The sequence below is a fragment of the Hemitrygon akajei genome, chromosome 12 (assembly GCF_048418815.1).
Source record: "Hemitrygon akajei chromosome 12, sHemAka1.3, whole genome shotgun sequence".
Taxonomy (NCBI): Eukaryota; Metazoa; Chordata; class Chondrichthyes; order Myliobatiformes; family Dasyatidae; genus Hemitrygon; species Hemitrygon akajei.
In genome coordinates this window covers 7,655,401-7,683,020 of record NC_133135.1, presented here as the reverse complement: position 1 = coordinate 7,683,020, position 27,620 = coordinate 7,655,401, and the positions used below count along the sequence as shown (strand labels likewise).

General features: G+C 43.4%; 1 protein-coding gene across 3 annotated transcripts in view; it reads right to left on the bottom strand.

Annotated features, from left to right (window-relative positions):
• Nucleotides 1–27,620, bottom strand: part of ttll7 (tubulin tyrosine ligase-like family, member 7) — a 200,870-nt gene that overhangs the window by 28,348 nt on the left and 144,902 nt on the right. For 2 of the 3 annotated variants that reach the window (XM_073062543.1, XM_073062545.1), the window contains 5 exons: nt 26,445–26,570; nt 25,611–25,894; nt 16,462–16,512; nt 16,043–16,177; nt 47–127 (listed from right to left, as the gene is read on the bottom strand). In XM_073062543.1, the coding sequence (XP_072918644.1) occupies nt 47–127; nt 16,043–16,177; nt 16,462–16,512; nt 25,611–25,894; nt 26,445–26,570 (677 nt within the window). The remainder of the gene's footprint in view (nt 1–46; nt 128–16,042; nt 16,178–16,461; nt 16,513–25,610; nt 25,895–26,444; nt 26,571–27,620) is intronic. The other variant, XM_073062544.1, reaches the window with a different exon arrangement.

Here is a 27,620-nt window from a genome sequence, read left to right as displayed (position 1 = left end):
TCTGATTCTCCTCACATGTAGTCTAAAAGGCAACAATTAGACTCACCTTGCGCTGCTTTGTGGAGTCCAGTTTCACCAACCAATAGGAAGCCACCTTTGGTTTGTGATACTTCCAATTGTCCAGAATCTGTGGAGGGAATTGGAAAGGTTGGTAAGGAAATGGACAAATGTCATGGTATGATTAACCTAGAGACAGTGCAGAAAACATTCACAAGGATGCAGCCGGGAATGGAGGCTTTTTAGGAGAGTCCGGATAGTCCGGAATGATTCTCTTTGAGGAGAAAGCAGTGGAAAGTGTGACCAGCTTCAAATTCCTAGATATCATTTCTGGAAGATGGAACTTACAGTATTTCAGACAAGTGAACAGATAGAATGTAAGGCCTTTGACAAGGTCCCGCATCGGAAGTTGGTCATGAAAGCTCAGTCACTCGACATTCCGGATAAAGTAGTAAATTGGATTAGACATTGGCTTTGTGGGAGAAGCCAGAGAGTGGTAGTAGAGGATTGCCTCCCTGACTGGAAACCTGTCAGTGGAATGCCGTAGGGATCAGTGCTGGGTCTGGTGCTGTTAGTCACCTTCATCAATGATCTGGATGATTATGTGGTTAACTGGACCATCAGCTTTGTGGATGACACCAAGTCTGAGAGTGCGGTGGACAGCTAGGAAGACTTGCAGTGGGATCTGGACAAGATGGAAAAACAGGCTGAAAAGTGACAGATGGAGTTTAATGCAGACAAGTGCGAGGTGTTGCACTTTGGAAGGACCAGCCAGGAAAGGTCTTATATGGTGAACGGTCAGGTTTACATGGTGAGGAGTGTGGTAGAACAGAGGGATCTGGGAATACAAATCCGTAACTCATTGAACGTGGCATCACAGGTAATGTAGATAGGGTTGTAAAGAAAGTTTGCGGCACATTGGACTTCATAAATCAAAGTATTGAGTACAAGAGTTGGGATGTTATGTTGAAGTCAGAAAGACATTGGTGAGGCCTAATCTGGAGTAGTGACTGCCATTCTGACCGCCCACCTACAGGAAAGATGTCAATAAGATTGTGAAAGTGTAGAGAAAATTGACAACAATGGTGCCAGGATTTGAGGGCCTGAGTTATAGGGAAAGGTTGAATAGGTTAGGGCTTTAGCAGAATGAAGGGAGATTTGATAGAGGTATACAAAATTATGAGGGGTACAGATAGGGTAAATGCAAGCAGGCTTAGTTACATGAATGGGAGGGGATTGGAGGGCTATGGTCTGGGTGCTGGTCAACGGGACTAGGCAGTTTAATGGTTTGGCACAGACTAAATAGGCTGAAGGGCCTGTTTCTGTGCCGCGGTGTTCTATGATTCTCTTACCCTATCAACATTCTAGAAGATCTATCCTGAGCCCAGCACTTTGATACAATCATGAAGAAGGCATGACAGCACCAATACTTCATTAAGAGTTTTGGGAGCTATGGTAACTCACCAAGGCAAATTGCTGCAGATGTACCATGGAGAGCATTCTAACTGGTTACATCAGCATTTGGAATGGAGGCTCTAATGGACAGGACCACTAAAAGCTACCGAGGGTTGTAGTCCTAGCCAACTCCATCATGAAAACAACCCTCCCCGTCTTCAAAAGGCAGTGCCTCAGGAAGGAGGCATTCGCCACTAAGAACCCTCACCTTCTGGAATATGCCCTCTTCCTGGGGAGGGAGTTCAGGAGCCTGAAGATCCATACTTAACAGTTCAGGGACAATTTCATCCCCTCCACCATCACATTTCTGAACAATGCATGAACCTCGTTACTTGGCTCTTCAGTTATTTTTTGTAATTTATAGTAAGCTTTATGTACTGCTGCCACAAGACAACAAGTTGTGCAACATGGGTCAGTGAAAATTCACCAGATTCTGATTCTGATTGGGACCATTTTTGCTGGAGCAAAGGAGATTGAGCGGTGACCTTGGAGAGGTTTATAAGATTGTGAGGAGATTAGATAGGGTGAATGATCACAGTATTTTTCACCAAAGTGTTAAACTAGAGTGCACAGGTTTAAAGTGACTTAAAAGGGACCTGCAGGGCAACTATTTCCACACAGAAAGAGGTGGGTAAATGGAAGGAGCTGCAGAGGAAAAGATAGGGGCAGGTAAAATTACAGCATTTAAAAGATATTTGGATAGGTGGTGAGCTGGAGATCTGTCTCTACCAAAGGAGCTGTAAGGGGCTCCTTCCCTCCGCAAACCTGCAGGTCACCCTTGAGCAAGGGACTGTACTTGCTTACCACTGCTGCCCCTCACCCCCCGATCAGGGTCATGTGAAGCCATGGGAGCTGCTGGTGCATATCCCAAGTCCTGGTTATGTGACCACTGACACCAGGCAGACAATCTCTGAAGAGTATTGACAATGGCTGGGGTCACGCCCAGAAGAAGGCAATGAGAAAACATTTCTGTAGAAAAATTTGCCAAGAACTATCATGGTCATGAAACCATGATTGTCCACATCATAAGGCACAACACATAATGATGATAGTGGTGATTAGATACTGCAGGTAGAAGGAAAAGAAAGGTTTAGAGCAGGGGTTCCCAACCTGGGGTCCACAGACCCATCAGCTAATGGTTCTGATCCATGGCATAAAAAAGGTTGGGAACTCCAGGTTTACAAGGATGTGGACCCAATATGAGCTCAGGAAAATAAGTTGGTCAGAGGGGCCTTTTTCCCTTCTGAATTCTTCAATGAACAAGAGGGCAAAGAATGTATCTTAGATAAACCATCCAAGAGACAGAATAACCTTCTCCAGTCAAACGGCCAGTGAGGTCACAGTGTCATTGAACATCATTGGATGTCAGGTCCTCCTCCAAGAATTTGTAAATTGGTTTATCATTGTTACCAAAGTACAAGGAAAAGCTTGTTACAGATCATTACGACAGTACATTAAGGTAGTACAAGGGAAACCAGTAACAGGATGCAGAGTAAAAAATTACTGCTACAGAGAAGAGAAAATCTGCAGATACTCGAAAGCCCAAAGTGGGGGGGGGGGGGGGAGGGGGAGGGAGGGAAAGATGTGCTTGGTGGTGAGATCCCATTGGAGGTGGTGGAAGTGTCCAGCACATAATTCTCTGTAACTTCCGCAACCTCCAACAGGATCCTACCATTAAGTGCATCTTTCCCTCCCACCCACTTTCTGCTTCCCACAGGGATCACTCTCTACGCGACTCCCTTGTCCTTTCATCCCTCCTCAATGATCTTCCTCCTGGCACTTATCCTTGCAAGCAGAACAAGTGCTACACCTACTCCTACACCTCCTCCCTCACTACCATTCAGGGTCCTAAACAGTCCTTCCAGGTGAGGTGACACTTCACCTGTGAGACTGTTAGGGTCATATACTGTTTTCAGTGCTCCCAGTGTGGCCTCCTGTAAATCAGAGACCTGACGTAGATTGGGAGACCGCTTCGCCGAGCACCTACACTCTGTCCACCAGAACAAGCAGGATCTCCCAGTGGCCACCCATTTTAATTCCACTTCCCAGTCCCATTCCGATATGTCCAGCCATGGCCTCCTGCACTGATGGGATAAGGCCACACTTGGGTTGGAGGAACAACACCTTTATTCCATTTGGGTAGCTCCCAACCTGATGACATGAACATCGATTTCTCAAACTTCCAGTAAGAACAGACAGCAGGTTCTGTCAGCCTGATAGAGATACCCGCATGGTGTGTTGCCTCCCAGGTGCCAGGGTATGGGATGTCTCGGATCAGGTGAAGAGTATTCTGAAGGGAGAGGGTGAACAGTCAGAAGTTTTGGTACACGTTGGTACCAAAGACATAGATAGATAGATAGATAGATAGATACTTTATTCATCCCCATGGGGAAATTCAACTTTTTTTCCACTGTCCCATACACTTGTTGTAGCAAAACTAATTACATACAATACTTAACTCAGTAAAAAAATATGATATGCATCTAAATCACCGTCTCAAAAAGCATTAATAATAGCTTTTAAAAAGTTCTTAAGTCCTGGCGGTAGAATTGTAAAGCCTAATGGCATTGGGGAGTATTGACCTCTTCATCCTGTCTGAGGAGCATTGCATCGATAGTAACCTGTCACTGAAACTGCTTCTCTGTCTCTGGATGGTGCTATGTAGAGGATGTTCAGAGTTATCCATAATTGACCGTAGCCTACTCAGCGCCCTTCGCTCAGCTACCGATGTTAAACTCTCCAGTACTTTGCCCACGACAGAGCCCGCCTTCCTTACCAGCTTATTAAGACGTGAGGCGTCCCTCTTCTTAATGCTTCCTCCCCAACACACCACCACAAAGAAGAGGGCGCTCTCCACAACTGACCTATAGAACATCTTCAGCATCTCACTACAGACATTGAATGACGCCAACCTTCTTAGGAAGAAACAGGGAGGAAGTCCTGAAGAGAGAATTCAGGGAGTTGGGTAGGAAGCTGAAAAGCAGGACCTCCAGGCTAGTAATCTCAGGATTGCTGCCTGTGCCACATGCTAATGAACATAAGAATACTATGATCAGGCATATTAATGTGTAGCTGAGAGACTGGTGTAGGGGGCAGGGATTCAGATTCTTGGATCATTGGGGCATCTCCATTGGACACACTGGAGGCAGGAAGCATGTTCCCGCTGATGGGTGAGTCCAGAACTAGAGGCCACAGTTTAAGAATAAGGGGTAGGCCATTTAGAACAGAGATGCGGAAAAACTTTTTCACCCAGAGAGTGGTGGATATGTAAAATGCTCTGCCCCAGAAGGCAGTGGAGGCCAAGTCTCTGGATGCATTTAAGAGAGGGTTAGATAGAGCTCTTATAGATAGCGGGGTCAAGGGATATGGGGAGAGGGCAGGAATGGGGTACTGATTGTGTATGATCAGCCATGATCACAGTGAATGGCGGGTACTGGCTAGAAGGGCCGAATGGCCTACTCCTGCACCTACTGTCTATTGTCTATTCTGGTGGAGGTACAACCTGTACAAAAAGGACGGGTTACACCTGAACCCAAAGGGGTCCAAAATCATAGCAGGAAGGTTTAATACAGCTCTCAGGGAGGGTTTAAACTAATTTAGCAAGGGAATAGGAACTGGAGTGATAGGGCTGCGGAAGGGAAACTAGAAATAAATCAAAGATAGCATGCAACAGAGATGACAAAAAGGACAGGCAGTGGATGAGGCGTGATTTACAGGGCAATTGAGGCATGGTGCAGTTAAAACAGAAAGCAACAAATATTGGACTGAAAGAAATAAAATGGACAATCTTGAAATTCAGCTACAGATTGGCAAGTATGACACTGGGGGCATCTCTGAAACCTGGATAAAGGATGGCTGCCATTGGGAGTTGAATGTCCAAGGATAGACGGTGTTTCAAAAAGATAGGTTAGTAGACAGAGAGGGTGGTGTAGCCCTGTGTATATGAAATAATATTAAATCATTAGAAAGGGATGACATGGGATCAGAAGGTGTAGAGTTTCTGTGGGTTGAGTTAAGAAATGGCAAGGGTAAAAGGACCCTAGTAGCAGTTGTATACAGGCCTCCAAACAGCAGCCGGGATGTAGACTACAAATTACAGCAGGAGATAGAAAAGCCGCGTCAGAAAGCCAATGTCATGATAATTGTTGGGGATTTTAACATGAAAGTGGATTGGGAAAACCAGGCCAGTACTGAAACTCAAGAGAGAGAATACGTAGAATGTCCAAGGGATGGCTTTTTGGAACAGCTTGTTGTTGAGATTATTAGGGGACCAGCTGTGCTGGATTGGGTGTTGTGCGATGATCCAGAGGTGATAAGATAGCTTAAGGTTAAGGAGAAGGAGAAACTAAATTCCAGTGTGTTGGTATTTCAGTGGAATAAAGGAAATTACAATGGCATGAGAGGGAACTGGCCAAGGGTGACTGGAAAGGGACACTAACAGGAAGGACAGCAGAGCAGCAATGGCTGGAATTTTTGTGAAAAATTAGGGAAGTGCGAAACAGATATATTCCAAATAAGAAGAAATTTTTGAATGGAAGAAGGACACTACTGTGGCTGACAGGTGAAGTCAGAGTCAAAGTAAAAGCAAAAGAGAGGGCATACAAGGAAGCCAAAGCTAGTGGGAAGATGGAGGATTGGGAAGTTTTTAAAAACTTGCAGAAGGAAACTAAGAAGGTCATTAGGAAGGAAAAGATAAATTATGAAAGGAAGCTGGTGACTAATAGCAAAGAAGACACTAAAAGCTTTTTTAAGTATATAAAGAGTAAAAGAGAGTTGAGGGTAGATACAGGACTAATAGAAAAATAACACTGGAGATACTGTAATGAGAGACACAGAGATGGCAGAGAAACTGAATGCATATTTTGAATCAGTCTTCACAGTGGAAGGCATCTGCAGTATACCGGACATTCAAGAGTGTCAGGGCAGTGAAAATTACTACTGAAAAAGTGCTCAGGAAACTTAATGTCTGAGGGTGGATAAATCTCCTGGACCCAATGGAATGCACCTTGGGTTCTGAAGGAAGTAGCTGGAGTGATTGTAGAGGCATTAATGATGATCTTTCAAGAATCAATAGATGCTGGCATTGTACCAGGTGATTGGAAAATTGCAAATATTACTCCACTATTTAAGAAGGGTGGGAGGCAGCAGAAACTATAGACCTGTTAGACTGACATTAGTGGTTGGGAAGTTGTTGGAATTGATTGTTAGGAATGAGATTACAGAATACCTGAAGGCACATGACAAGATAGGCCAAAGCCAGCATGGTTTCCTGAAAGGAAAATCCTGCCTGACTAACCTACTGCAATTTTTTGAGGAAATTACAATCAGGGTAGACTAAGGAGATGCAGTGGATGTGATGTACTTGGATTTTCAGAAGGCCTTTGACAAGGTGCTGCACATGAGGCTGCTTAGCAAGATAAAAGCCCATGGAATTACAGAGAAGTTACTAGCATGGGAGGAGCATTGGCTGATCAGCAGAAAACAGAGAGTGGGAATAAAGGGATCCTATTCTGGCTGGCTGCCAGTTACCAATGGAGTTCCACAGGGGTCAACTACGGGATTAATGGATTTGGGGCTAAATTTGCCGTTGTTACAGACATAGGTGGAGGAGTGGGTAATGTTGAGGAAACAGAGAGCCTGCAGAGAGACTTGGATAGTTAGAGGAATGGGCAAAGAAGTGGCAAATGAAATACAATGTTGGAAAGTGTATGGTCATGTACTTTGGTGTAAGAAATAAATGGGAAGATTATTATTAAGAAGGGGAGAGAATTCAAAATGTAGAGATACAAAGGGACTTGGGAGTCCTTGTACAGGATACCCTAAAGGTTAACCTCCAGGTTGAGTCGGTTGAGAAGCAGGAAAATGCAATGTTGGCATTCATTTCTAGAGGTATAAAATATAAGAGCAGATATGTGATGCTGAGGCTCTATAAGGCATTCGTGAGACTACATATGGAGTATTGTATGCAGTTTTGGGCTCCTTGTTTTATAAAGGACATACTGACATTGGAGAGAGTTCAGAGAAGATTCACGAGAATGATTCCAGGAATGAAAGGGTTTCTGTATGAGGAACATCTGACAGCTCTTGGGCTGTATTCCCTGGAGTTCAGGAGAATGAGGGGGGATCTCATAGAAACATTCCAAATGTTAAAAGGCCTGAACAGATTAGATATGGCAAAGTTATTTCCCATGGTAGGGCATTCTAGGACAAGAGGACACAACTTCAGGATTGAAGGACGTCCATTTAGCACAGAGATGCTGAGAAATTATTTTAGTCAGAAAGGTGGTAAATCTATGGAATTTGTTGCCACAAGCGGCTGTGGAGGCCAAGTCATTGGGTTCATTTAAAGCAGAGATAGATCGGTTCTTGATTGGCCAGGGCATTAAAGGGTATGGGGAAAAGGCAGGGGAGTGGGGATGACTGGAAGAATTGGATCAGCCATGATTGAATGGTGGAGCAGACTCGATTGGCTAAAATGGCCTACTTCTGCTCCTATATCTTATTTTAATGCTCCCCACCACCTCCCAATTCATCATTTTCCATCCGTTTTCCCTCTCTCACCTTACCCGCTCATTGCCTCCCTCTCGAGCTCCTCCCCCCTTTTTCTTCCATGGCCTTCTGTCTCTTTCCCAGCTTCCCAGCTCTTTATTTCATCCCTCCCCCTCCAGGTTTCACCTCTCACCTGGTGGTTCTCTCTCCCCTCCACCCCACCTTTTAAATCAACTCCTCAGCTTTTTTTCTCCAGTGCTGCTGAAGGATTTCGGCCCAAAACGTCGACAGTGCTCTTTTCCTAGATTCTGCCTGGCCTGCTGAGTTCCTCCAGCATTTTGTGTGTGTTGCACAGCTACAGAGAAAATGCAGTGCAGGTACACATCAAGGTGCAATGAGGTAAATTGGAAAGTCAAGAGTTCATTTTATTTTACAATAGGTCTATCGATAGTCTCTTAACAGCAGGGTAGAAGCTGTCCTTCTGCCAAGCAGTACATTCTTTCAGGCTGAACTGGCAGTTGATTCACCTAACAGAGAGAAAAATATATACCATTTCTCTGTTCAAAAAGTATATACCGTTTCTCTGTTCAAAAAATATATACCATTACTCTGTTCAAAAAATATATACCGTTTCTCTGTTCAAACAATATATGCCGTTTCTCTGTTCAAAAAATATATACCGTTTCTCTGTTCAAAAAATATATACCGTTTCTCTGTTCAAAAAATATATACCATTACTCTGTTCAAAAAATATATACCATTTCTCTGTTCAAAAAATATATACCATTACTCTGTTCAAAAAATATATACAATTTCTCTGTTCAAAAAATATATACCGTTTCTCTGTTCAAAAAATATATACCATTTCTCTGTTCAAAAAATATATACCGTTTCTCTGTTCAAAAAGTATATACCGTTTCTCTGTTCAAAAAGTATATACCGTTTCTCTGTTCAAAAAATATATACCGTTTCTCTGTTCAAAAAGTATATATATATACCGTTTCTCTGTTCAAAAAGTATATACCATTTCTCTGTTCAAAAAGTATATACCGTTTCTCTAACAAAAAATATATACCATTTCTCTGTTCAAAAAGTATATACCGTTTCTCTGTTCAAAAAATATATACCATTTTTCTGTTCAAAAAATATATACCATTTCTCTGTTCAAAAACTATATACCGTTTCTCTAACAAAAAATATATACCATTTCTCTGTTCAAAAAGTATATACCGTTTCTCTGTTCAAAAAATATATACCATTTTTCTGTTCAAAAAAGTATATACCGTTTCTCTGTTGAAAAAATATATACCATTTCTCTGTTCAAAAAATATATACCATTTCTCTGTTCAAAAAATATATACCATTTCTCTGTTCAAAAAAGTATATACCGTTTCTCTGTTCAAAAAATATATACCATTTTTCTGTTGAAAAAAGTATATACCGTTTCTCTGTTCAAAAAATATATACCATTTCTCTGTTCAAAAAAGTATATACCGTTTCTCTGTTGAAAAAATATATACCATTTCTCTGTTCAAAAAATATATACCATTTCTCTGTTCAAAAAATATATACCGTTTCTCTGTTCGAAAAATATATACCATTTTTCTGTTCAAAAAAGTATATACCGTTTCTCTGTTCAAAAAATATATACCATTTTTCTGTTCAAAAAAGTATATACCGTTTCTCTGTTCAAAAAATATATACCATTTCTCTGTTCAAAAAAGTATATACCGTTTCTCTGTTCAAAAAATATATACCATTTCTCTGTTCAAAAAATATATACTGATTCTCTAACAAAAAATTATACCATTTCTCTGTTCAAAAAATATCTACCATTTCTCTATCAAAAAAATATACCGTTTCTCTAACTTTTTTTAAAGTAAAATTGGACAGGTATATGGACAGGAAAGGAATGGAGCGTCATGGGCTGAGTGGGTCAGTGGGACTAGGTGAGAGTAAGTGTTCGGCACGGACTAGAAGGGCCAAGATGGCCTGTTTCCATGCTGTAATTGTTAAATGGTTATAAAAAATATATACCATTTGTCCATTCAAAAGATATATACTGTTTCTCTGTTCAAATAGAATAGCCCTTTAGTTTAAAACCCAGGACATGTCCTTTTCTTATTACTGCCAAGAGGGAGGAGGGACAAGAGCCTGAAGACACACACTCAACATTTTAGTAAAGCATCTTCTTCCCCTCCACCATCAAATTTCTAAACAGACAATGAATACTACTTCACCACTTTTGCTCTCCTTTTCCATTACTGATTTATACAGTACCCTGCAAAGGTCTTAGGAACATTATAGAGTTAGGGTGCCTAATACCTTTGCACAATACTGTATTTGGCAATGTAAAGTGGAAAGTGAGTTTGTAAATCTGGTGTGAGCAAAGGATGCTGAGAATGGTGAGGGTGGAGCACTGTGGCAGAGAAGGAGTACCAGGAGCAGGGACTGGCACTGGCACTGGCACTGGCACAACCAGCCTGAGACATCAGGCAAAACTATTTGGTTCCAAACAATTAGCTTATTGATCATTACAAAACGTCTCTCTGGTGCTTCCCACTCCCTCCCCTCTCCCAGCCCCTTCCCACTCAGTCCACTATAGAGACCCACAATAGAATCAGGTTTATTATCACTCACATATGTCATGAAATTTGTTTTTTTTGGTGTGTTTTTTGTGGCAGCAGAACAAAACAATACATAAAGTTACTACAATAGTGCAAAAGTCTTAGGCAGCCTGGGTATATAGACGTAAGACGTATAGACGTAAGACCTTTGCACAGTACTGTAATTTGTAGTACAATGCACTTTATGTAGTGCACTCATCTGCTGCCACGTAACAAGAAATTTTACAGTACATGTGGGTGATAATAAACCTGATTCTAATTCTGAATTCCTAATTTCCCACAAGAGAAAATTTCCACCTTAAGCTCCCCTATGTAATCTCGGGATCTTATTTGTTTCAGTCTCAGGTGAATAAATCTCTGTTGTCTTTACAATGTCCTGAGAAAACTCACCACAAGATGGTGTAACTCCGCAATGAATCCACAGGGATAAAATCTCATCCAGGAAACAGGAAACTCTCATCTCTTCCCTGCCTTGGAAGTTCTTGAAGCTCCTGCCAATTACTCTCGGCTTCACTTGGGACCCAAGGGTGTGCAGGCTGTGGAGGACTTGAACTGCAGGTTTAGATTTACTGGCCACCCTATTAGTGCACCTAATAAAGCGGCCACAGATGTGGAGCTTAGTGTGGGGTCTGTTGCCGCCGAGCCCACCCGCCTCAAGGTTCGACGCGTGGTGCATTCAGAGATGCTCTTCTGCACGCAGCTGTTGTAATGTGTGGTTATTTGAGTTACTGTCACCTTCCTGTCAGCCTGAACCAGTCTGGCCGTTCTCCTCTGGCCTCTCTCACTAACGAGGTGTTTTCACGTTTAGAACGGCTGCTCACCGGATGTTTTTTGTTTTTTACACCATCCTCTGTAAGCTCTCGAGACTGTTGTGTGTGAAAATTCCAGGAGATCGGCAGTTTCTGAGATATTCAAACCATCTTGTCTGGCACCAATAACCATCCTACGGTCAAGTCACTTAGATCACATTTCTCCCCCATTGCGATGAATGGTATGAATAATAATTCAAGTTCTTGACCATGTCGGCATGCTTTTAGACACTGAGTTGCTGCCATATGATTGGCTGACTGGATATTTGCATTAACGAGGTGAACTCGAGCATTAACTGATGAAGTGGCCAGCAGTGTAATTTGAGGTTAGGTCACATCCAATCCAATAGACAATAGACAGTAGGTGCAGGAGTAGGCCATTTGGCTCTTCTAGCCAGCACCGCCATTCACTGTGATCATGGCTGATCATACACAATCAGTACCCCATTCCTGCCTTCTCCCCATATCCCTTGACCCCGCTATCTATAAGAGCTCTATCTAACTCTCTCTTGAAAGCATCCAAAGACTTGGCCTCCACTGCCTTCTGGGGCAGAGCATTCCACATATCCACCACTCTCTGGGTGAAAAAGTTTTTCTGCATCTCTGTTCTAAATGGCCCACCCCTTATTCTTAAACTGTGGCCTCTAGTTCTGGACTCACCCATCAGCGGGAACATGCTTCCTGCCTCCAGCGTGTCCAATCCCTTAATAATCTTATATGTTTCAATCAGATCCCCTCTCATCCTACTAAATTCCAGTGTATACAAGCCCAGTCGCTCCAATCTTTCAACATATGACAGTCCCGCCATTCCGGGAATTAACCTTGTGAACCTATGCTGCACTCCCTCAATAGCAAGAATATCCTTCCTCAAATTTGGAGACCAAAACTGCACACGATACTCCAGGTGGGGTCTCACCAGGGCCCTGTAGAGCTGCAGAAGGACCTCTTTACTCCTATACTCAATTCCTTTTGTTATAAAGGCCAGCATGCCATTAGCTTTCTTCACTGCCTGCTGTACCTGCATGCTTGCTTTCATTGACTGATGTACAAGAACACCTGGATCTCGTTGTACTTCCCCTTTTCCTAACTTGACTCCATTTAGATAGCAATCTGCCTTCCTGTTCTTGCCACCAAAGTGGATAACCTCACATTTATCCACATTAAACTGCATCTGCCATACATTTGCCCGCTCACCCAACCTGTCCAAGTCACCCTGCATTCTCATTACATCTTCCTGACATTTCACACTGCCACCCAGCTTTGTGTCATCAGCAAATTTGCTAATGTTACTTTTAATCACTTCATCTAAATCATTAATGTATATTGTAAACAGCTGCGGTCCCAGCACCGAACCTTGCGGTACCCCACTGGTCACAGCCTGCCATTCCGAAAGGGACCCGTTAATCACAACTCTTTGTTTCCTGTCAGCCAGCCAATTTTCAATCCATGTCCGTACTCTGCCCCCAATACCATGTGCCCTAATTTTGCCCACTAATCTCCTATGTGGGACTTTATCAAAAGCTTTCTGGAAGTCCAGGTACACTACATCCACTGGCTCTCCCTTGTCCATTTTCATAGTTACTTCCCATCATCAGATGATGCTGGGATCCAGGGCAACAGTTTAAAACTTTGGGTGAAAGATGCTGGAAGGATAGACATTTCCCTTGGAGGAAACACAGTGGAGAGGAGCTTAGGTGGATGTGGACAAGAACATGACTTACGTAGACAGCAGAGACAAGGGTGCTCACCTTTAGTGGGTGGTTTGAGGAGCAAGGGTCACAGAATTAAAGTGAGAGACAAAGGTTATAGATGGAACCTGAGGAGAAACCTTCTGTAGTTGACCCTATCTATCATTCGTTCTGTTCTGTGCCGTCTCATATGACATGGACAATCATGATCTTTCCATGACCATGATTGTTCTTGGCAAATTTTTCTACAGAAATGGTTTGCCATTGCCTTCTTCTGGGCAGTGTCTTTACAAGACAGGTAACCCCAGCCTTTATCAATACTCTTCAGAGATTGTCTGCCTGGCGTCAGTGACCACATAATCAGGCTGAAATGCCGACTGTTCATTTCCCTCCATAGACGCTGAGTTCATGAGTAGGTGCTCATTGCTCAAGATTTCTAGCATCGGTAGAATCTAATGTCATGTCCCCTCTGTAGCAGGTTGAACAGACCCAGATTCTACAGAATCCGCTCATAACTGAACAACTGAATATTTCGGGCAACATCCTGGTGAATCTTGGTCGTCATGCAAGGGCTGGACCAACGGGCCTCTTTCCATGCGGTAAGTCAGTAGGAAGAAATGGAAAAACAGAGATAGCTTGAAGGTAGGGAATGGGAGTTTGTGATGTCTTCCCGGTATAACTTGTACAAGCGAAGTCGGTAAGCATGCCTCAGAACTGTCATGTGACAGATATTAACTGCAATATCTTGCAGAGATGGCGATAACTGGTCTCACTGTCGACTCTGAGACATTTTTTTTACCAGTAATATCATGTTTCTGAGGGTTTGATCGCAAGACATCGGTGCAGAATCAGGTTGTTCTGCCCATTGAGTCTTCTACACCATTCCATCATGGCTGATTTACTTTTCCCCTCAACCTATTCATCTGCCTTCTCCCTGTAACCTTTGATGCCCTTGCTAATCAAAAACATAGCAACCTCCATGGGTGACAGAGTGGAGGTACATCTCTACCAAAGGAGGTGTAAGGTGCTCCTTCCCTCCACGAGCCTGCAGGTCACCCTCGGGCAAGTTGTAGCACCTGCTTAGCCCCTGATCAGGGTCATGTGAAACCACGGGAGCAGGTGGTGAATGGTCGTATGAGCAGCCGGTGCATATCACAACTCCCGGTTATGTGGCCACTGACGCCAGGCAGACAATCCTGGAAGGGTATTGAGTTACTGGGGTCACCCACCTGATAAAGACACTGCACAGAAAGCAATGGCAAACCACTTCTGTAGAAAAATTTACGAAGAACAATCATGGTCATGGAAACATCATGATTCGTTATGTCATATGACATGGCACCTAATAAAGCGAATGAAAGATCAACTTCTGCTTTAAACATATGACCTTAATTCCATATGATATAGGAGCAGAATTAGGCCATTCAGCCAGTCAAGTTTGTCTGTATGAAGTTTGTATTTCTCCCTGTGAGCATGTTGGTTTCCTCCAAATCGACCATTTATTCATTTCCCTGGACATTGCCAGACCTGCTGAGTTCCTCCAGCACTTCGTGTGACAAATAAAACTAATCCTTAGTCTTTAACTCCCTTTGCACTTCCGATATCTGAATTCACTGTCCATTCAGGAAATAGTCTACACCATTATTCCTTCCACCAAAATGCATGGTCGTACACTCAGAACTGAACCTTGAAATGAAACTGTTTAACCTCTATCCCTCCATGAACTACAGCCTTTACAGCAGGGGTTCCCAACTTATTTTATGCCATGGACCAACACCGTGGACCCCGCTCATACAGAGAAACTTGAATGGGCGAATGCTTTAGAGTGTCATCTATGAACTGTACGACAGAAGCTGACACATGCTGACAAGGATGTTGCCAGCACTTGAAGATCTAGGTTATAGGGAAAAGTTGAATAGCTTAGGAGTTTATTCTCTAGAGCATAGGAGAAAGAGGAGAGATTTGATAGATGTTTACAAAATTAAGGGGGGTATACAGTAGGGTAAATTCCAGCAGGCTTTTTCCACTGAGCTTGGATGAGACTATAGAGGTGTAATGGAGAGCATATTGACTAACTACATCACAGCCTGGTATAGGGACACCAGTGCCCTTGAATGGAAAATACTATAAAAAGTAGTGGATACAGCCCAGTCATCAGGTAAACATTCCCCACCATTGAGCACATCGACATGAAATGCTGCAGTAGGAAAGCAGCATCCATCATCAGGGAGCCCCACCAGTCATGCTCTTTCCTTGCTGCTGCCATCAGGAAGGAGGTACAGGAGCCTCAGGACCCACACCACCAAGTTCAGGAACAATTATTATCCCTCAACCATCAGGCTCTTGAACCAGAGAGGATAACTGCACTCAACTTCAGTTGCCCCATCATTGAAATGTTCCCACAACCAATGGACTCACTTTCAAGGACTCTTCAACTCATGTTCTTGATATTTATTGCTTATTTATTTATAATTATTATTTCTTTCTTTTTGTATTTGCACATGTTGTTGTTTTCGGGTTGAAGGTCAAAGTTGGGTTGTCTTTCATTGATTCTGGTATGGTTATTATTCTACAGATTTATTGCAAATGCCCAACAAAAATAAATCTCAGGGTTGTATATGGTGACAGGCATTTACTTTGATAATAAATTTACATTCAGCTTTGAACTTTCAACCAGAACTACTGGTCTTGGGTTAAGGATATTTAAGCGGAACACGAGTGGGAACTTCTTCACTCAGAGGATGGTGAGAATGGAATAAGCTGCCAGCCAAAGTGGTGGATGTGGGTTCAATTTCAATGTTTAAGAGAAGTTTGGATAGGTACATGGATGAGAAGGGTATGGAGGGCTATGGTCCAGTTGCAGGTCAATGGGACTAGGCACATTAAGCATTCAGCACTGACTAGATGGGCTGAAGGGCTTGTTTCTATGCTGTTGTGCTCTATATCTCTATGAAGTGAAAGCCCACTGATGACTCACCTCATCCATTAAAGCCTCAGCTTCTTCATTCGATTTCCCGGGGAACTTGATTCTCATCTCGTTGAGTGCAACCTGTGTTTCTTTGGTCAATTCTTCATCCTGTTCCTTTGTTCTAAAATTCACAAAGGACACACGCTAAAAAATGCAGAGAAAGATCTCATTAATTCAGGGTCAGGGATGCTCAACACACCACCACCGACAAAAGTACAAAGATCAGAGCTACCCCTGCGGGAGCCGTTCATTTTCTGCTACATGTAGGCCTTTTAACAACTGAGGTGAAGTTCTGTTATGATCACTGGTCAGAGGGATGGCGGTTGGAATGGTTGCAGCTAAGTTCGGCAGTCAGGGCAGAAAGGTGGGGCTTTCCAAGAGGTTTCAGTCCACTCACAGCTAGGCTAGGCAGAGACTGAGTCAATTACCTTTCCCTTCCAGAGGTTTGGGGATCTGTCTCTGTGCTGCCAAGATTTCCCCTGAAGGAAGGAGAAAGGAAAGGAAGAAAGGAGGGAGGAAGGGAGATTGGGAGAGAGCAAGGGAGGGTGGAAAGGAGGGAGGGTAGAAAGGAGGGAGGGAGAGATAGGGAGGATGGGAGGGAGGAAGAGAGGCAGGGAAGGAGAGGGGAAAGAAAGGAAAGAGGAAGGGAGGGAGAGGGAAGGGAGTCAGAAATAGAGAGATGGATAGGTGAGTTCATGGGAGAGAGAGGGAGAAAGGGAGGGAGGAAGGGAGAGAGAAGGAGATAGAGAGATGGATAGGTAAGGTGATGCTCAGTGGGAAGGGAGGGAGAGAAAGTGGGAAAAATGAAAGAAAAAGGAATGAATGATGGTGTAAAACAAATGTTAAAGAAATAAAAATGGTAAAAACAAAGTAAAGAGAAAAAGAAAGAACAAGTTAGAAGAGTTTGATTGATAAACTCTGATAACATTAAAGGAGATCATTTTCATACCTATGCTGGCTCTTTTGAAGCTGTTGTCCATTTTAGCCCATTAATAGAACATAAAACAGTACAGCCCACAATGTTGAACTAACCTTTTAACCAACTGCAAGTTCAATCTAACCTTCTCCCCCACATAGTCCTCCATTGTTCTATCATCCATGTGCCTATCTAAGAGTTTCTTAAATGTCACCAATATCTGCCTCTACCACCACCCCAGGCAACACATTTCACGTACCCACCATTCTCTGTGTAAAAAAAACTTACCTCTGACATCCCCCCTACACTTTCCACCAATCACTTTAAAATTATGCTCCCTTATATTAGCCATTTCCGCCCTGGGTAAAAAGTCTCTGGCTGTCCACTATGTATATCTCTGCCTCTTATTATCATGTACACCTCTATGACGTTGCCTCTCATCCTCCTTCACTCCAATGAGAAAAGCCCTAGCTCACTCAAATTGACCTCATAAGACATTCACTCTAATCTGGATAGTGTCCTGGTAATTCTCCTTTGCACCCTCTCTAAAGCTTCTACCCCCTCCACCATAAGATAACCAGAACTAAACACATCAACTCCAAGTGTGGTCTAACCAGAGTTTAACTCAACTGAAACCAATTGAAGGGTTTTGATGGACAGTTTCAGCCCAAAATATCAACTGTTTATTCCTGTCCACTGATGCTGTCTGACCTGCTGAATTCCTCTATTTTATGTGTTGCTAAGGGTTTTGAGCAGGGGTTCCCAACCTTTTTTATGTAATGGACCCCCAATACCATTAAGCAAAAGGTCCATGGACCTGGGGTTGGGAACCCGGTTTAATGGGAAAATGAGCCTCATTTGGATGTGGTATTCCAAAGCATGTCTTGGAAGCAGAGGTGTGTGATAAATAGAAGGGCAGGCAGAAGACTCGGACAACTAATCCTAAGCTGTGCGTTGAGGGGGAAGGTTTGAAAAAGAGGGTTGGAAGGCTCTTGGAAGAAATTGCTGAGTTTGGCCACACACAGTGGAAGGCACGGCACCCAACAACCAGGCATGATGATGGATTTACATGTAACAAATAAAGCTGATCTTTACAGAGGTAGAGGAAGTGTTTGTCCACTGACTATAAAGTAAACTGGTTGACATTTGGTTGGCATAGTTTTATGGATGAGCACATCTGTGAACGAAAGTCAGCTGAGCCCAGGCTCTGGCTTGAGGTGTCTGTGAACAACTCATCAACTAACAAGAGCTGCCTGACCAGCAGAGGTCCTCCAGCATGTTCTCTGGATTTCCGGAAATGCAGTATCTCTTGTGTTATGATTTGTTATTCCACTGCAAAGTCTCTATGTATGCCTATCCCAAAGAAGTTTAAATCTTCTCTTCGAAGGAATTTCAGTGAGACCCTCTCTCACTGCTCCCCCTCCAAGGAATTCCCCTTCCTGACAGTCTTGGCCTAAAACATCAACTGTTTATTCCCCTCCATTTATTCTCTGCCATTTCATCATGGCAGATTTATTATCCCTCTCAACCACATTCTCAGAATCAGAATCAGGTTTATTATCACCGGCATGTGATGTGAAATTTGTTAACTTAGCATCAGCAGCTCAATGCCATACATAATATAGAAGAGAAAAAAATAAATAAATAAGTAAATCAATTACAGTATACGTATATTGAATAGATTTAAAAAACATGCAAATTTCACAATGAACTCAGTCACATTGTGATCACTGTCTCCTAAGGGTTCTTTTACCTGAAGCTCCCTAATGACCTCCAGTTCATTACATAACACCCAATTCAATACAGGTGATCTTCTGGAAGGCTCAATGACAAACTGCTCTAAAAAGCCATCTCTTCGGCATTCAAAAATTCACTCTCTTGAATCAGAATCAGGTTTATTATCACTGGCATGTGACGTGAAATTTGTTAACTTCGCAGCAGCAGTTCATTGCAATACCATATAATAGAATAATAATAATAATAAATAATCTTATTCAGTATACTTTATACAGTACACGTATACTGAATAAATTAAAAATAGTGCAAGACAGAAATACTATATATTAAAAAAAAAGTGAGGGGTAGTGTCCAAGGGTTCAATGTCCATTTAGGAATCGGATGGCAGAGGGGAAGAAGCTGTTCCTGAATGGCTGAGTGTGTGCCTTCAGGCTTCTGTACCTCCCACCTGATGGTAACAGTGAGAAAAGGGCATGCCCTGGGTGCCGGAGGTCCTTAATAATGGACACTGCCTTTCTGAGACACCACTCCTTGAAGATGTCCTGGGTACTTTGTAGGCTAGTACCCAATATGGAGCTGACTAGATTTACAACCCTCTGCAGCTTCTTTTGGTCCTGTGCAGTAGCCCCTCCATACCAGACAGTGATGCACCCTGTCAGAATGCTCTTCACAGTACATCTATAGAAGTGTTTAAGTGTATTTGTTGACATACCAAATCTCTTCAATCTCCTGATAAAGTATAGCCACTGTCTTGCCCTCTTTCTAACTGCATCGATATGTGGGAACAGGCTAGATCCTCAGAGATTTTGGCTCCCAGGAATTTGAAACTGCTCACCCTCTCTACTTCTTATCTCTCTATAAGGATTGGTATGTGTTCCTTTGTCTTACCCTTCCTGAAGTCCACAATCTGCTCTTTCGTCTTACCTACGTTGAGTGCCAGGTTCTTGCTGCGACACCACTCCACTAGTTGGCATATCTCACTCCTGTACGCCCTCTCTTCGGCAACAGAAATTCTACCAACAATGGTTGTATTTGAGCTACACCTAGCCACACAGTCATGGGTATATAGAGTGTAGAGCAGTGGGTTAAGCACACACCCCTGAGGTGCACCAGTGTTGATCGTCAATGAGAAGAAAATGTTATCACCAATCTGCACAGATTGTGATCTTCTGGTTAGGAAGTTGAAGACCCAATTGCAGAGGGAGGTACAGAGGCCCAGGTTCTGCAACTTCCCAATCAGGATTGAACCACAGAACATTACAGCACAGAAATGTGGGAATGATGGTATTAAATGCTAAGCTATAGTCGAAGAACAGCATCCTGACGTAGGTGTTTGTGTTGTCCAGGTGGTCTAAAACCATGTGGAGAGCCATTGAGATTGCATCTGCCGTTGACCTATTGTGGTGATAGGAAAATTGCAATGGGTCCAGGTCCTTGCTGAGGCAGGAGTTCAGTCTAGTCATGACCAACCTCTCAAAGCATTTCATCACTGACAATGTGAGTGCTACCAGCCGATAGTCATTAAGGCAGTTCACATTATTCTTCTTAGGCACTGGTATAATTGTTGCCTTTTTGAAGCAAGTGGGAACTTCTACCCATAGCAGTGAGAGGTTGAAAATGTCCTTTAATACTCTCACCAGTTGGTTGGAAAGGTTTTCAGAGCCTTACCAGGTACTCCATCGGGACCTTCCACCCTGCAAAGGTTCACTCTCTTTAAAGACAGCCTGACATCGGCCTCTGAGACAGAGATCACAGAGTCATCCGGTGCAGCAGGGATCTTCACAGCTGTAGATGTGTTCTCCCTTTCAAAGTGGGCATAGAAGGCGTTGTGTTCATTTGGTAGTGAAGCATCGCTGCCATTCATACTATTGGGTTTCGCCTTGTAGGAAGTAATGTCTTGCAGACCCTGCCAGAGTTGTCATGCATCCGATTTCACCTCCAACCTCATTTGAAATTGTCCCTTCACCCTTGAAATAGCCCTCCACAAATCATACCTGGTTTTCAGGTCCAGGCCTGGGTCGCCAGACTTGAATGACACAGATCTAGCCTTCAGCAGACAATGTACCTCCTGGTTCATTTACAGCTTTTGGTTTGGGAATGTGCAGTAAGTCTTTGTAGGCACACACTCATCCACACAGGTTTTAATGAAGTCGGTAACCACTACAGTATACTCAGCTGGATTCGAAGATGAATCCCTGAATACAGTCCAGTCCACCAATTCCATGCAGTCCTGTATGCGCTCCTGTGCTTCCCTTGTCCAAACTTTCTTGGTCCTCACTACTGGTGCTGCAGTCTTCAATCTCTGCCCATACTCAGGGAGGAGAAGTACAGCCTTAGATCAGATTTCCCAAAGTGAGGGCGTGGAATAGCACGGTCGGCATGCTTGATGGTGGTGTAACAGTGGTCCAATGTATTGTTTCCTCTGGTATTGCAAATTATCTATTGATGGTAATTGCTTTGTGATTTTTTTCAGACTGGCCTGGTTAAAATCTCCCAAAATGATGGTGAAGGCGTTAGGGTGTGCTGTTTCCTGCATGTGATCCCATTGCTCAGATCATCTAAAGCCTGATTGACATTGGCCTGAGGTGGAATGTACACTGCTACCAAAATGATCCAGGAGAACTCCTGTGATGGGTAAAAAGGATGGCACTTAACCGCTGGATATTCTAGGTCTGATGAGTAGAATTGGGACAGCACTGATATATTTGTGCACCAAGATGAGTTGATCATGAGGCATACTCCACTTTTTGAGAGACTCTATAGATCCATCCTGACAGTGTATAGCAAACCCGTCGATCTGAATCGCTGCATCCGGTACGGAAAGGGTTAACCAGCATTCCATGAAACAAAGGACACACGCGGTTCTAATGTCCCTCTGGTTCAGCACCCTAGCTCTGAGATCATCGATTTTATTCACCAGTGACCGCATGCTTGCCAGCAAGACAGTCGGTATTAGGGGATTAAAACCCCATTTCCTTAAACATACTTGTAACCTCAATCTGCAGCCATGTTTCCTCCATCCACAGTCAGAGTTGTCTCCATCAGTTCTAAGCAGTGATAGCTCATTTAAATACATTAAGACATCTTTGTTGACTGTACTGACCTTGGAAGCAGTTGTGTTTTTTAGCTACGTATATCAGACTGAAACGAGAATATTTAATCATATCCATTGAGAGTACTGCTGTTACTCCAGTTGCCTCTAGGTGCCCCGGAAGTCATCCATTACCAATCTGATTTTCCCAAACTGCCTAATTGTTAAAATCTTCCATGGCTATCACGGGAGACCCAGCACCCAGGACATGCCCTCTTCTCATTGTTATCATCAGGGATGTACAGGAGTCTGAAGACCCACACTCAATGTTTCAGGAACAGCTTCTTCCCCTCTGCCATCAGATTTCTGAATGGACATTGAACCCATGAACACTACCTCACTAGATTTTTTTTTTCTTTTTTTGCTCTCTTTTAGCACTATTTAATTTAACTATATATATTTATTGTAATTTATATGTTTTTTATTATGTATTGCAATGTTGTGCTGGCACAAAACACATTTCACGACATGTTGGAATTAGAATGAGAATTTTTACTTCTTCCATCTGTCTCACATGAGAGAGTAAAAATCTTTATTTTGTATCTCCGTCACTATGTACAAGCAATAAGGAAGTAAATGTGAGAGGATATTGACTAAACACTTTGATTGTATACAGAATTGCTTCGTATACATGTACGTACAGTCAGATATGTGATCAGATCAATGTGTATTGATCAATCGGACGGCCTGGTGAAAGAAGCTGTCCCGTAGCCTGTCACTCCCAGCCTTAACGCTGTAGTACCGTTTGCCAGATGGAGGCAACTGAAACAGTTTGTGGTTGGGTGGCTGGAGTCCCTGATGATCCTCCAGGCCCTTTTTACACACCTGCTGCTGTAAGTGTCCTAAGTAGAGGACATTTCACATCTACAGATGCACTAGGCTGCCCTCACCACTCTCTGCAGTGCCCTGTGATCGAGGGTAGTACAGTTCTTGGACCAGGCAATGACACAGCCTGTCAGAATGCTCTCAATGGTGCCCCTGTAGAAAATCCTGAGGATTTGGGGACTCATGCTGAACTTCTTCAGCTGTCTGAGGTGAAAGAGGCGTCGCTGTGTTTTTTTTCCACCACACAGCTGGTATATAACCATATAACAATTACAGCATGGAAACAGGCCATCTCGGCCCTTCTAATCTGTGCCGACCTAGTTCCACTGGCTCGCACTCAGCCCATAACCCTCCATTCCTTTCCTGTCCATATACCTATCCAATTTTACTTTAAATAACAATACCGAACCTGCCCCTACCACTTCTACTGGAAGCTCATTCCACACAGCTACCACTCTCTGAGTGAAGAAATTCCCCCTTTGTGTTACCCTTAAACTTTTGCACCCTAACTCTCAAATCATGTCCTCTTGTTTGAATCTCCCCTACTCTCAATGGAAAAAGCCTATCCACGTCAACTCAATCCATCCCCTCATTATTTTAAATACTTCTATCAAGTCCCCCCTCAACCTTCTACTCTCCAAAGAATAAAGACCTAACTTGTTCAGCCTTTCCCTGTAACTTCGGTGCTGAAATCCAGGTAACATTCTAGTAAATCTTCTCTGTACTCTCTCTATTTTGTTAATATCTTTCCTATAATTCAGTGACCAGAACTGTACATAATACTCCAAATTCGGCCTTACCAATGCCTTGTACAATTTTAACATTACATCCCAACTCCTATACTCAATGCTCTGATTTATAAAGGCCAGCATACCAAAAGCTTTCTTCACCACCCTATCCACATGAGATTCCACGTTCAGGGAATTATGCACCATTATTCCTAGATCACTCTGTTCTACTGCATTCTCCAATGCCCTACTATTTATGATGTATGTCCTATTTTGATTATTCCTACCAAAATGTAGCACCTCACACTTATCAGCATTAAACTCCATCTGCCATCATTCAGCCCACTCTTCTAACTGGCCTACATTTCTCTGCAAGCTTTGAAAACCTACTTCATTATCCACAACGCCACCTACTTTAGTATCATCTGCATACTTATTAATCCAATTTACCACCCCATCATCCAGATCATTAATGTATATGACAAACAACATTGGACCCAATACAGATCCCTAAGGGACACCACTAGTCACTGGCCTCCAACCTGACAAACAGTTATCCAACACTACTCTCTGGCATCTCCCATCTAGCCATTGTTGAATCCACTTTACTACTTCAATATTAATACCTAACATGAAATACCTTCCATGCGGAACATTGTCAAAGGCCTTACTGAACCCTCATCATCTTTCGTAGTAACGTCTTCAAAAAATTCAATAAGATTTTGTATGTAAAGTCCAGGTGAGATCCTCAGTGATGTGTACACCGAGGAACTTGAAACTACTCACCTCTCAACTACAGTCCCACTGATGTCAATAGTGGCTAGCCTGTCTCCATTCCTCCTGTAATCCACAATCAACTCCTTCATTTTTTCTACATTGAGGGAGAGGTTTTTTTTGGCACCACTGTGTCAGAGCATTGACTTCTCCTCTGTAGGATGCCTCATTGTTGTTGGAAATAAGGCCTATCAATGTCATGCATCTGCAAATTGATCAGCAGATTGGAGTTGTGTGTGACAACACAGTTGTGGGTGTATAGGGAGTAGAGGAGAGGGCTTAGGACACAGCCCTGAGGGTCTTCTGTGTTGAGGGTTAGAGGGGTGGAGTTGAGCGTGCCCATCCTTACCTCCAACAGGCCAAGGTCTCTGAGCTTCTTGTTGAGCCTGGGGGTAATTATGATGTTGAATGCTGAACTGTAGTACAAGAAGACATTCTAACATTAGCATTCCTCTTCTCCATGTCAGTGAGGACGGTATGTAGAGCTGTGGCTATGGAATCGTCTGTTGATCGGTTGTATCGGTAGGTGAATTGTAGGTGCCAGTGATATTAAAACTGAATCTGATTCTGATCCTTTCGCTGTTAATCCAGTAAGTTACCAATAAGCCACAAGGCCACTTCTCACTGCCACAAGCAGAATCCCAGTCCAGGGAAATTTCACTCTGCATTAATAAAATACTTGGTACTCTATTAAAAAATAAAATTTCAAAGCCTGTTGAGCATTTTTTATTCTGCACTCTGTTATCGTTTGACCTTGTCCTACTTTAAAGCACTGTTGCAATGAATTGATCTTATGGATGACATGGAAAACAAGCTTTGCGCCATAACTCAGTACATGTGACAATAAAAGAACTACTTACCAAGGCATGAACATAGAATGCTACAGCACAGAACAGCCCCTTTGGCCCATTATGTTACAACATCCTTCTAACCTACTCAAGGATCAGTCTAACCCCTCCTCCATCGTGCTCCATTTTTCTATCATCCACGTGCCTATATAAGTTTCTTAAATGCCCCCAGTGTATCTGCAGCTACCACCAGGCCTGACAGCGTGTCCCATGCACACTGTCCTCCAGTCATCTTAAATTTACAGCCTGCCCTACCATTTTTAAATTTTTTAGTTTAGTTCATGGTAATAAACCTTTTCAGCCCAACAAACCAATGTGACCGATTAACCTACAAACCCCTACATCTCTTGAATGTGGGAGGAAACTGGAATAGCTGGAGGAAACCCTCGCGGTTGCAGGGAGAATATACAAACTCCTTAGAGACAGCAGTGGGAATTGAACACTGTAATAGCATTGCACTAACCACTACACTACCATGCAGCAAATCATATAAGCTACTTCCACACAAGGAAAATATCTCTACCTGTCCATTCGATCTAGACCACCTATCAACTTGTACACCTGTCAGGTCACCTCTCAACTTCCTTTGCTCCAGAGAGAGAAGTGGAAAGCTAGCAGAGGACAGCAGCAGTGGACATCGGGTGACTCCGGTGCTTACCGGTGCTGAGTGGATGGTTCCCAGGCTGGTACTGTGTGGGATTTGCTGGGTGACGGTGCTGCGGTTCAAAGACTGCGACCGAACACCTGAGGCCAGCCTGGACAAGGGCATCACGGGCTTGGCGGAGGTCATTCGCGGCTCTGCTGCTGGTGGCTGTGGTTGCATTGCCAGAGACGCGATGGAACGAGGGCAGGAGGTAGAACGTCGAATTGGCACGGATGCAGTTGGTGACATTGAAGGGGATGGTTTTTTCCTCGATGTCGGCGGATTCCTTTGCGCCCTACCTGAGAACAGACCCCAACAGAGAATACAACATTAAAACACCTTCCTTTTTGCCTGCCTCACTTCTAGAATCCAACCTCAAGGACAGCTTCTACCCCACTCTTATAACACCACTTGGACATTGAGAGGAGCAAATTTTTCACCCAGAGGATTGTCAATATATGAAATGATCTGCCAGAAGAAATGGCTGAGGCAGGTACACTAACATGTTTTAAACTATACAATAAGACATAGGGGCAGGATTATGCCATTCAGCCCATCGAGTCTGCTCCACTACTTCATCATGGCTGATTTATTAACCCTCTCATTCTCCTGATTACCCCCTGCAACCTTTGACACCCTGACCAATCGGGAACCTATCAACCATCACTTTAAATATATGCAATGACTTGGCCTCTTTCTTAGTTAAGAGGCACAAATCTACACACAACACTGAAAGTGAGGTCTGACCATTTTGACCATTTTGAACATTACATTCTCGGCGTTGCAGAAACTAACGCTCATTTGGATTCTCTCGATTCTATCCTCACTGTAGCAGGCGAGCTTACTCACTTCGCTGGCACCAACGTTGAACACGATGGACTTGGGCTTTCTCCTCTGGCTCACTTCCACTGTTGTGCTGCAGTTTGCCCTCAGACCAGACTTGTGTGTCCTCTCGTGTGGTCATTCTGTTCTCCCCTGCAAACCCACAAATACAAGCCGGACAATTCAGAATCAAGTTTATTATCGCTAACTTACATCATGAAATTTCAGCAATACAAATGGTTGAATTTATTTTCAGAGAATGGATACAATACGTAACCTGAAATTCTTACAGCAGGAAAGTCCCCAAAGAGACCAGAGCCCTTCAAAAACTATGGTCATCCCAGCAGATGTGTTAAGATGGCGGTGCGACGCAGTAATGCGCAGCGGCCACTTCGGAATGAATATCTGTGATCTGTCAAGTAGGATGCCGTGTACAATCCTGATTTGATGGAGACGGACGGGTGAAGCACGGAGGAACATTTGGTGAAACTTTTAAAATGCCTGTTTCGCTGCCGCTGCTACTGTGCGATCGGAAAAATCTCCGGGAGGAAGGCGCCGAATCCTCGGCTTTGCCTGTTGCTTGGCGGCCGGGGCCGGGGTCGAAGCGCTCGGCAGAGATGATGCTCGGTGTTCGGTGTCGGAGGGTTGGTCGGAGGCTTGAAGTTTTCGGAGGGACTCAGAGTTGGCTGTGGTCGGGTGCTTCCAGGGAGCTGTATCGGCCAGGTTGCAGCACTGGAGGTTCATGGCAGGAAGAGTTTTTCTTCCTTCTACCATCTGCGTGAGATGATGGGCTGTCGTGACTTTGAGACTTTCTTTTAAACCGTGCCATGGACTGCTCTTTATCAGATTACGGTATTGCTTTGCACTGTTGGAACTGTATGTTAAATTATGTGGTTTTTGTCAGTCTTTCATCAGTTATGGCATTGTCTGCACTGTTGCAACTAACTGTTAACTATAACTATGTGGTTTTGTGTAGGTTTTTGGTTTGTTGGGTGGTAGTGCTGGTCTCTTGACTTGGTGTGTCTGGGTAATCTTGTTTTGTCTGATGGGTTTGGAATTCCTTTCCGGGGAACGTGCTAAGATGGTAGCGTGATATTGATACGCAGCAGCCTCTCTGGACTCTGGATTGGGGATTACCAAACGTTATGTGGTTTGTTTTGTCGTGTGCTTTTTTTGTGATATCATTCTGGAGAACGTTGTCTC